The sequence below is a fragment of the Helianthus annuus genome, chromosome 8 (genome assembly GCF_002127325.2).
Source record: "Helianthus annuus cultivar XRQ/B chromosome 8, HanXRQr2.0-SUNRISE, whole genome shotgun sequence".
In the NCBI taxonomy this organism is placed as follows: domain Eukaryota; kingdom Viridiplantae; phylum Streptophyta; class Magnoliopsida; order Asterales; family Asteraceae; genus Helianthus; species Helianthus annuus.
The window spans coordinates 10,204,837-10,216,276 of NC_035440.2; the positions used below are offsets into that span (position 1 = coordinate 10,204,837).

The 11,440-nt window shown below is 35.5% G+C and overlaps 2 protein-coding genes across 2 annotated transcripts; one reads left to right on the forward strand and one right to left on the reverse strand.

The window, feature by feature from the left end:
• The first annotated feature begins 287 nt into the window (after positions 1-287).
• On the forward strand, positions 288-1,486 carry LOC110872022 (E3 ubiquitin-protein ligase ATL6). The gene has a single exon (XM_022120776.2). The coding sequence runs from the start codon at positions 346-348 to the stop codon at positions 1,264-1,266; it is 921 nt and encodes a 306-aa protein (XP_021976468.1). The 5' UTR covers positions 288-345; the 3' UTR covers positions 1,267-1,486.
• Positions 1,487-6,783: 5,297 nt separating this feature from the next.
• On the reverse strand, positions 6,784-10,538 carry LOC110869534 (ABC transporter C family member 2). Its single transcript, XM_035976423.1, has 9 exons — positions 10,423-10,538; positions 9,827-10,185; positions 9,623-9,735; positions 8,459-8,560; positions 8,204-8,371; positions 7,987-8,127; positions 7,711-7,911; positions 7,196-7,294; positions 6,784-7,097 (listed from the first exon to the last, which is right to left on the reverse strand). The coding sequence occupies exons 3-9, from the start codon at positions 9,698-9,700 to the stop codon at positions 6,957-6,959; spliced, it is 930 nt and encodes a 309-aa protein (XP_035832316.1). The 5' UTR covers positions 9,701-9,735; positions 9,827-10,185; positions 10,423-10,538; the 3' UTR covers positions 6,784-6,956.
• Positions 10,539-11,440: the final 902 nt, after the last annotated feature.

The window sequence follows — 11,440 nt, forward strand, 5'->3', positions numbered from 1 at the left end:
TTTTGTTTGGAAACAAGTCGGGTCAAATATAATGTATTTTCATTCAACGACATGAATTCGGATTACTCTATGTTTCAACGTAAATTTAGTCCGGATACGAGTCTGATTGATTGTAGTCTATAATTTATCACGTCGGGTATGGCGCCGCCGCAACGCGCGGCAGGTAAAAAAACTAGTTCATTAAAATAATCAAACGAATAAAACTATAAAAAAGCAAGCAATGATTGGCAGCCATCCATGTACGACCTCCTTTAAGGAAAGTCAACGTAACCGAGAGTGTTTGTGGTGATATATATCATTATCCCTAATCCTTTTATCAATTATTAGCTACCAAAATCTGGGGAGATGAAGAAGAACATGCGCTCTTGTGATTTGCTAATTCCACCACTTTTAATCCTATTTTCAGTACCCTATGGCGGAGCTCAATCTTCAGTTCCTCCTCCTCCTCCCTATGCTGATTTCAACCCTTCGATTATCGCCATCATCGTCATCCTCGTAGCAGCTCTCTTTCTGATGGGATTTTTCTCAATTTACATCCGCCGGAGGGCAAATGAGGGCAGTATCCGTAGAGCTTTCTCCATGCGCCGCCCTGCGGTGGCGTCGCGCGGCCTTGATGCGTCGGTGATTGAGACGTTTCCGACGTTTGTCTACTCCAGCGTGAAAGGGCTGAAGATCGGCAAAGGAGCGCTGGAGTGTGCCGTGTGCCTTAACGAGTACGAAGATGAAGAAACGCTGCGCCTCATTCCAAAGTGCGATCACGTGTTTCATCCTGACTGCATCGACGCCTGGTTTGAGAATCACGTCACCTGCCCCGTCTGCCGAGCCAACCTTGTTCCTGGCGATGATTCCGTTTCAATCTCCATTGTCCAAGATCCGGTGCCAACCGAATCACTGGGTGATAAACCGATATTTCCTAGGTTGTTTGAGAAATTCAGATCTCATTCAACCGGACATTCAGTGGGTGAGAACCTGGAGCGGTTCACGTTGCGGCTACCTGAGGACGTGAGGAAGCAGGTGGTGAACCGTGCGCTGTTAGTCGGAGAAGGAAGCGGGAAGAAGGGGTACAGGACCACCGGCGGAAGGAAATCTTACAAGCGGCTGGAGAGCTTAGATCGTGTTGTGGTGGGGGTGAGGTCAGAGCGGTGGGTGTTCCCCAGAGCTTTGAGTCGGGCCTTCTCCACTAGATCGCCCAAAGTCAACGGCGAAGCGTCCACCTCGGCAGCAGATATGATTCCACTCAATAACATCGGACCTAAAAGTTGTTGACTTTGTCGGTCACTTCCAACTCCCACTTTGTGTAATTTGACTTTTTTTTATTCTTCTTATTTCCAAGTTCCTTAACTAGTAAAAGACCCGCGCGTTGTGGCAGTAAGTTTGTTCGGCTCAGTTTTGCGCATTACGTCGTAATTTGAAACTGTATAAGACGTGACCTGATGATTAAGCGAGTTGTGCTAGCTAAAATGGAAGATTCTTGTTTGTCCTTTCATTCGGTGCAAAGGTCCGAGTATCCGAGTATGATATACACTTCTATGTAGAGTAGTAAGCAACCATAACCATTGCTCTTGATCTATACATATCGCCATGGGATCACATACATTACAAAAAAATAAAAATAAAAAATCCAAGTTAACATTAAAATATCAATGAATGTTAAGACAGTCTTGAAGATGTCAAAAGAAACCGGGGTTTTTAGGCTCTGGGCAATAGATGATCAAAGGCTGGTCGTTTAGAGATATGTACACAATCAATGATCCCCAACTGGGCTCTATTCGAAGCATGAAAACATTGATTAAATTTAATTGTTTGTTACTTATAATTTCATATTATAGCTCTTAAATTCCATAAAGAAACCCATCATTTGCGGAAACAATCACCCTTTCGTTAAGAAGCCTAATCAGGATTAAAAATGAAATTAAAAAAAAAAGAGAGAGTTATTGAACACAATACATAAAAAGAACCTTTACAACAAATGTACAGCAAACTAAAAGGTGCATCTTGACTTTAGTAAAAAAAAACATGTAGGCTAAATCAAATTGTACAACGGGTCAAAATGATTGACTTTTTAAGATATGAGTTTCTTTGGGTAAAAAACATTACATGTTTTAAATTGTATGATGGGTCAAAACGATCACTCTTTTAAGTAATGAGTCGATACGGGTAACAAAGATTTGCATGTGGGTTAATTTGGACTAAATCAAATTGTACAACGAATGAAAATGATAACTCTTTTATAAATACACTGACCTCGGTAAAAAGAATTTGCATACACATTCATTTGTGCTAACTAACAGGTCGAAATGATAAATCTAAAAGAGAAAAAAAAAACCAAAGCGCTGGCAAAAAGGCTTTAGCCCAACACACAAAACATTTGATGAAAAATCATAAATACATGGATTACGAACTTTGGTAACGTTTTTCAACTTATGTATAAGTAAGAGGACGGGTTGGTCCTGCTTACAAAGACTCTTTTGGGCTCAGCCCATTCTATCTCGTGTAATGCACAAAAACTCTCGTGTGCTAGACTCACAGTTTTCATAAAAATGCCGAGAAAATGATTTTACTCAATTTTCTCAACAACTTTTAAACCGGAAAACAAAAAGATTTGTTTAAATCTTTTTCAAAATAAACTATGAACTCGCTCAACTTTATTTTGACTTTTTCGCATGTTCTTTCTCAAGTCACAATTTCAAACTATGGAACGGTTGGAATAGGAGAACCCATGAGGATTCGAGTACTTAGCAGGGGTTCAACTGTTTAGAAGTATTAGCTCAAACACTTCCGCTGTGCAATGAAGATACCACCCCAGTCACGCCAGCTCTGATATTTCGGGGTGTGACATGTTCTTCGTATGGTGTTTTGAACCTGCATTCATGGTATTTTAAATCTGATGTCCAGTATGTGTTCTTCGTATGTTCTTCGCATGGTGTTTTAAACCTGCATTCATGGTGTTTTACACCTGCATTCCAGTATATGTTCTTCGTATGGTGTTTTAAACATGCATTCCAGTAGGCTTCATATTATGCTATACGTAATTTTTTCATCTATATAAATATAACAATATGGTACTCATATTAAAGATAAAAAAGGCTCGTGTAATTTATTGTCAAAAAACCCTTAAGTATAAAAAGTTATTGACGTTCAAAAAAGATGAGTGTAACTTGTATGTGCATTAAAGTTGATGACAGGTTCTCTATTTAAAAATACAATATAAAAATACACTATTACCCCTAATCTAGCCAAATTAGTCAAAAAAATAAAACATAATTTATATTTTAAGCCCTTCTTGATCTCAACCATTAACTACAAGATCTAAAGTCTTAAAACATTACACTTCTCACAAAACCACCCCTTTTTACACTAACCCCATCCTGTACATCGTTACATATATCTATATACGAGTTTGCATATATATATATATATATATATATATATATATATATATATATATATATATAGGGAAAGGTTAACATACAAAAAGGCTTATCGTACATTAACGTAGGCGACGCGCGTAACCGTTGGATCAATACCCTAATCACGCATAAGACACAAAAATAACGCATGGGATCCATTTTTTGGTGATAATTACGCATGGGGTGATAATCACGCTTGGAAAAGTATAATAACGCACGTTATAAAGGTTAAAAAAAAAATCACGCACGTTATCATGTTTGTCGCGTACGTTAATGTAGGTTAAGCCTTTTTGTACATTATACTTTCTCTATATATATATATATAAATTATAGAGTTAAATATCATTTTAGTCCTTGTGGCTTGGGTCATTTTACTGAAATTTTGTTATTTTTTGTCCCTTGGGTTAAATGTAATTTTAGTCTCTTGGGTTTCTACCAATAAAAGAAATCATCAGTGATTTTTTGTTGAAATTTCGTGAAAAAGCAAACACATTACACATGATATACCCCAGACAGAGATTAATTAAGAGAAATTTATCAGATTTCATTAATGATCTCAGGGTTTTCAAATTGCATTTATATAAGGTTGGGTTTTCTCATGAGCTATACCCCCTAGGATAAGAAATGAATAGTAGGCCTATAAACGAATCGAACGAACATGAACGCGAACATATAATCGAACACATTCTTTTGTTCGTGTTCGTTCATTAAGAAATCGGACGTGTTAGTATTCGTTCGTTTAAAGCCTAAACGAACAGTTCACGAACATTAACGAACACAAACAAACATAAACAAAAAAAATTAATTGAACATATTTGAATAAACATAAACTAACATGATTGAACAAACAAGTCTAATATATTACAATTCATCCGAAAACACATCTAAATTAGAGTTCATAAATATACTAATTAGTCATATTAATATAAGTAGTTAGAAAACCTAATATTTATATAAATCTAACTATTTATGTATTTACTATCATTTAAATGAACGTTCATGAACATAAACGAATGTCCATGAACATAAATGAACGAACATAAACGCATGTTCATGAACATAAGTGAACGAACACAAGGTGTGTTCATGTTCGTTCATTTAATTAAACGGACAAATTCGTGTTCGTTCGTTTATTAAATAAACGAACACAAACGAACTTCCCGTCAAACAAGTTCACGAACAGTTTATGAACGTTTGATTCGTTTACAGCCCTACTGAATAGCATTACACGAACACAAAATTATTAAAAGAAATTTTGAAAAGAACTTGATTCACTTACTTATTTAATCAGTGATTCATATTACTTAAAGTTTGTGGTTCTTACATACACATGTTTAGGTTATGAATATAAAAACATCAAACCAAGTTATTAATATAGGTAAAATAACGTATATGTGTAGGTTATATACGTAAAAAAAATCAAGCTAATTTGTTATTTTTTAATTTTAGAAAAATGAGAAACAATAAAGTATAATATTACATACACATGTGTAGGTTATATACGTAAACAAAAAATTAAGCTAATTTGTTATTTTTTAATTTTAGAAAAATGAGAAACAATAAAGTATAATATTACATACACATGTGTAGGTTATATACATAAACAAAAAATCAAGCTAATTTGTTATTTTTTAGTTTTTTTTCCTAGAAAAGTGAGAAACAATAACCATTAATTACATTAATTTCATTTTCTTTTATTTATAAATTTTTATTATTAATTACATTTATTACATTTTCTTTTATTTATAAATTTTTAAAATTGAAAAGATGAATGATTTAATTTTGTTTCTTTAGCTTGTTGCTCGTTTACCAACTATCTCAATGTAAATTCATAATCATGATAAATAAAGGTGCTTATCTCATAGTAAGGCGATTCATTATGGGCTTACGACCTTTTCCAGTTCACCAAAATTGAGTGTGAAATACCGTGCCTATGGATCGTGAGTGGGCAAAGGTGTGAGCAGAACAACGGACGTGAACCAAAAGTGTGAGGCCAAGCTTACATTGTTAGTCAATGTCTTTAATAAATATCACACCTTTATTTTTTATTTTTTTAACTTCATTTAATATAAACGTTACTTTAATTGATGGCGGATAGAAAATCCGTTACATACCTTAGATCAAGTATAGTTGAATAACTAAAAAGTGCAAAAGTTCCTTAGATGTGACTGCCACGTAGGGCGTGAGGCTTTAACTAACCCACTCTTTCACAATGGTGTAGCGGTTTAACTAAAAACTAAAACAAATAAATCAAATTAAGAGTTAATTGCTCGGATGGTCCATGTGGTTTTACGTTTTTTCACGTTTAGGCCCCACCTTTTGAAAATAGCAGGTATGCTCCATATGACTTGTAATTTTGTTACTCGGATAGTCCCTGAGTAGATGTCATTTAGTTTGTAAATAATAGGTATGCTCCCTATGATTTGTCATTTTGTTACTCGGATAGTCCCCAGAGTACATGTGAGTACATGTTGGGGGACTATCCGAGTAACAAAATGACAAACCATAGGGAGCATACATGCCATTTTCAAAAGATGGGGACTAAACATGAAAAAACGTGAAACCACAAGGACTATCTGGGCAATTAACTCTAAAATTAAATAAAAATGTGTGATTAATTGGTAAGTAGTGGACCCCACCTATTTTATCTTTCATGTCCGTAATGGTGTTTAGCACTCCCAACCTTGCTAATATAGCATGGGGCGCTACTCCACTAGGCATGATCTTAGAGAAAAAAGTGAGTGAGAGCTCTTCTATCTACGTGATGCTCATGTGACAGTCACTTTTTAGTAAAATCATACACATGATTTAATTTGTATTCTACTTACATCTCTCTCGTGTATATAATGGCGAGTTTAGATGACAACCACTAAATATTACATTCATTAGTTAGCATACTAGCATTCCCCTTCTATACGTTATTTTTTTTTAATTGCACCTTAAAATTGATTTGTTTTTTAATTTGAGTATAATATTGTTATATTATGAATAAATAAAAATTAAACACCTAAGAGTAAAACACCATTGTAATTTGGCACCTAAGCATAAAACACCATGTGTAATGTGTAAGTTAGATGTAAAACACTATGTGGAATTTGACGTCCATGTGTAAAACACGTGTAATTGGATGCTCAAGTGTAAAACACCATGTGTAAACTAGTTTAATGCCCGTCCGGTGGACGGGTATTTTAGTGTCTTAATGACATAAGTATGCATTATGACTCTCAACCCGTTCCCCTTTTAACTATTTTTTTTATAACACCCGTTTGAAATAAAACGCAACCCGAATTGACCCGTTTGAAATAAAACGCAACACGTATTGACCCGTTTAGAATAAATTTTTTTTTTTTAGAAAACTTTCATTCTGTATTAAAAATAAGTGCATTTTACATCAATAGCGTAGGTAAGCGAGCAACAAGCTGCGCCGCTACCCCTTTCTGAATAGCAAACCCTAGCCTATTAAAGACAAACCCCTGCCCCCTGTTGATGAGCAACTGTTATGGACAACCTTTTGGACCCTAGTCAACAAACGGATAGCTTCTGGAGCTAGGGAGCCAAAGGTGTCGAAGGCGAAGGGGACAGGGGTTTGTCTGAATTAGAGTATACAGCTCTAGCCATGGAAACTCTTTGCTTTTGCCCACCACTAATATTCACCCCTCTTTCACCAATCTCAGTAAGATCACCGCCCTATCATAACACCATAAATTTATTTATTGAAAGTATACCTTAAATATGAAGATATGGTAACATCAACTCGTTCTCTAGTGAAACACGATGATACTTACCGGAAGCAATTCCAAGTCATGCTGCAATGCAGTTACATCTAGTGTCTTCTCATACTTTGCAGGTTCAAAGGGGGATCCAAACAATATGTTGTCACGTACCTGGAAAATAAATGTACAAATATCAACCCATTAGACTTCCACTAACTCTTAAAATATTATTGTTGATGATCTTACTCAGAATAAATGACAACACAAAATGATTTACAAGGGCATATGTATTGGAAATTCATTATAATCAGATGTGGCTTCTCCAACCCATATACTTATAAACAGGTTGATTCGTTCAAATTGGTAATATAAAATATAGCTAAGAAGAAAACGGGTCAAAAGTTGCCCAAAGTGTAGTTTAAATGCATACAACCTAAAAAATTTATTATTTTCATTAACATTTAATACATTAATCATTTGTGAAATGTGAACAAATAGCGTTTTGAATCAACCCAGCCTGCCCCATTTGCCACGCTTATTTCAGAAAATAGTTAACACGAACAAAAAAGAAACATGACACGACATACAGCTGCATTGAAAATCCATGAGACTTGTGGGACACAAGCAATTGTTCCTCTCAAAACAACATGTGCATCACTAACTGGAGGAAGTTCTCCAAGCATAGCAGATACAAGTGATGTCTTTCCCTCTCCCGTGCTTCCAACAATTGCCACCAGACTGCCCGTTGGTATATCCAAATTTATATTAGACAGTGTAGGTTTATCTGACTGCACAATAAAACAAATGAAGTAAATAAAAGCTCTCCATTGTGACACATCAAAAGAAAATCAAATAACAACTACCTTTGAATCCCATGAAAATGATCCATTCCTAATTGAGATAGCTGGAAGTCCTGGTTCAAGAGGTGGATTTGGAAGAAGAAGTCTCTCCTCGGCCAAAAGTAGATCTTCCATACGTTTCAAAGAAACATGGACATTTACGGCCTGTAAATGAGCATATATAAAGATATATAGAAACTTGGAATGAAAATAAAAAGGATATGAACTAATTACACAAAACCTGAGAAATAGTATTTGGAAGCATGAAGAGTGGAAAACGTAGCACAGCGAACAAAGAGAGTGATGTGAAGGCTCTAGCAGGTGTAAGATCTCGTCCAAGTAAAGTAAACAGCCCAAATGAAACCACAATCACTACCACTGGGATACTATTTAATATAAATGTATTCAACTGCAAAAGAATTATTAACAATAACCGAGACCGTTAAACACATGTAACCATGAAATCATGTAAAAATATATATGTTTGGTAACATACCGCTCCTAGCATTTGTACTTGCCGATACCATGATAACTCTTGTGTTCGAACACTTTGGACCTTTTTCTTGGAAACTATTCTGAATTCTCCCAAGCATAGCATCTGAAACACAAATTGAAAAGGAGTCAAAATGATTATTAGTATTTCAAATTAAGCCCATTAACAAAAGCGGTAAAGGGTAACTTTGAGAGAGGGATAGAGAGTACTTACAGTGTCCATGGCTGCTAAGATTTCATTCATGAGCTGGTAAATGTGTTCTACAGACACTACATGTTATGGGTTTAAATAGACTAATTTAGGAGGTAACCATATGGAGGTTACCTACAATTTAGGATAGAACGTGGGTGGGGTACATCCTTCCCATAAAAAAAATATAACCACCATAGAAGTGGAGGTCATGGACAAGGTCATGGACAGAATAATGAGGAGCAAAACCACCAGTGAGAAACTCCCCTAAACCGCCATGGGAGCGGTTATTTAAATAACATGAACTAAGATGGGAGTAACCGTCAACCCACAATCCAGTTTTGTAGGAGCCATATGTGGAGAACATGGGGCCGAAATTTGCGGAGGTAACTCCCAGCTAAAAAACTGCTCATAACTACCGAGATAGCGGTTAAAAATGGAGTTTAAACGGCCTGGATTTAGTTTCAGCAAGATCTAACGGTGGAGATGGATTTCAAAGGTAACCGTCACTTAATGGGTTCCATATATATATAACTAGTTTAATACCCGTCCGGTGGACGGGTTACGCTCACAACGTAACAAACAAAAATAATGTATATTGATGGTGTTTCGGTTTGCTTCTCCTTTTCTTCTTTTCCATCTCCTATTTGAAAAAGTTACAACCATCTAACTTTTCCTTTTCTTCTTTTCAAACCACTAAAACTCATTCTCAAAACACATTATCCAAACACAATGCATCATAATATTTTTGAATTACAACCGACGATCATGCAAAGCCTTTCCAGCCTTCATAAAAAGTACCCAATCTCAACTGGCATTATCAATGAAAAGAGCAGCAATAGTAGGTATAGTAGGTAAAGGTCATGTTAAACTTTATAAAGCCCGATGAGGCTAAGTTTCAAAAGCCCAGGGCTTGATCATGCAAAAACAAAATCCATGGACTTATGTCCAAAATCTAAGCAAGTCTATATGGGTTACCTTTTCCTTTCTGGTATCTTCTGCATGAGTAGTTTCCATGGTAAAAAAGGGCAAATATCTGAAGCTGGGGGTTTGCATAATGTCTCCTAACTTTCCCGTAGTTGTCAAAGTATCTAAAATGAGCAAAAATATACAAGGTAAACAAATATTTCCCAAACATACATAAGAGTTTGCTATAATAAAAATAGGGGAAAGGATACTAACCCTCCTCATCCTTCGGTACCAAAAATTTCACTAAAAAGCCAAATTAGGATACATATAAAGACAGGCAGACACTAAAAAGCCAAATTAGGATACATATAAAGACAGGCAGACAACATTTTCCGACACCCGATACAATCAGCCAGGATGAGTAACATGTGAAAACGGTTCAGGTTGAAATAGATCAATTTTAGCATAGGTCAAAACCGACAGAGTTGACCCATCTTTGTGTAGTTTCTGTATCCATCTAAACAAAGCCCCAACCGCCACCATGTTATATGTCTCCACAGGCCTTGGTGAACAAACAATTCAAAATTTCTTGCCCTTATTCACTTTCAAGTGGCATCTCTTATCCCTCCAGCCTGCTAAATCAGAACTTAGATGTTAAGATACATGACTTTTTGGACCTACATAAACTCCATGAACATTAAATGTCCTACTATCTTCAAGGTGCAATTAGTAAATAAGATTAAACAAAATATACAAATTAATACACAAGTACTAAATATCAATGTAATAAAAAGATACAATTAAATAGGTTAGGTAATGAAAGACGAAACATAAAAGGCACATCATCAAGAGTTGAGTTAGTTAGTTACCTGTGGACATGAAATACAAGAAAACAAATGGTCCTTGGAGAACAACAAAGCGTGGAAGCCACTTATCGATTTCTGAATCATCAACAGGCGGCGGTTCTCCAGGTATTGTGGCCCATCTCTATGTAAACAAATTAAATCAAACTATCAATTTTTTAACAGAAAGAACACGTTAAGATAAATGCAATCAACAACATTTGATGTTCAAATAGATGCTTTCTACAAAGATTAGAAAAAGACCACATAAGGAATATGATGCTAAGCAAAAAAAAAATTAACCACCTAGTGTCAAAAGATACTTACCAATTGAGCTAAATTGTTGAATATAGAGAGAAAAATCCGTTAAACTTCAAGCACTTGGTTTACCGTCACCACCTCTGCTTTGAAGGAAAGAATATAAGCGAACAAAATCAAGATTTAAGAATAAAAAATAAATTTGATTTCAAAGATCAGTAATATAATGTTCAAAAAAAAAAAAAAACTGGCATACCTTTCTATATCAGAAACTCTATATAAAGATGATTGTTATGCCAAAAATTCAGGCATAAATCAAGCACGAATACCAATGAATTAGGTCAAGAGAAAATCTTGAGAAAAACTCAAACGAAATTGACTTAGTTCCAAGCAATTCTAATGTCTAAGCATCAAACCACTAAATTAACATAAGAAAGAGCAGACTAAACATGAACATCATTCAAACCTAAGCGTGCAGCCTTTCCCGGATCCAAAAGCCTTCCTTCCTAGGTTCCTATCGCCGTTCACCATGTTCAGCTTTGCCCCTTTTCACACCTGAAGAAGAAGCAACAGTTACACGAGAACGACTAATATCAAGGCAGACCCTCTTAATCTAGATCTTCCACTTGTAGGACCTGTTGAAAAAAAATCTAAACGCTAAATTTTAGCATATTAAAAGATGAAATGATAGAACAAACAGCAAAAATTCATCATCTCAAATCATCAACCTGATTGCAAATTGGACATCCAAAAACACATATGTTAAAAGGTATCGCAACCCATCTGC

Bases quoted from the DNA above. Each gene is read 5' to 3' on its own strand.
- LOC110872022 (XM_022120776.2), top strand. From the start codon at position 346: ATGAAGAAGAACATGCGCTCTTGTGATTTGCTAATTCCACCACTTTTA.
- LOC110869534 (XM_035976423.1), bottom strand. From the start codon at position 9,700: ATGCAAACCCCCAGCTTCAGATATTTGCCCTTTTTTACCATGGAAACT. The intron at 8,561-9,622 runs GTAACCCATATA...TTTGTGTTTCAG, and splicing joins AAGATACCAGAAAGGAAAAG to ATGCTATGCTTGGGAGAATT. The intron at 7,098-7,195 runs GTAAGTATCATC...GTGTTATGATAG, and splicing joins ATGACTTGGAATTGCTTCCG to GGCGGTGATCTTACTGAGAT.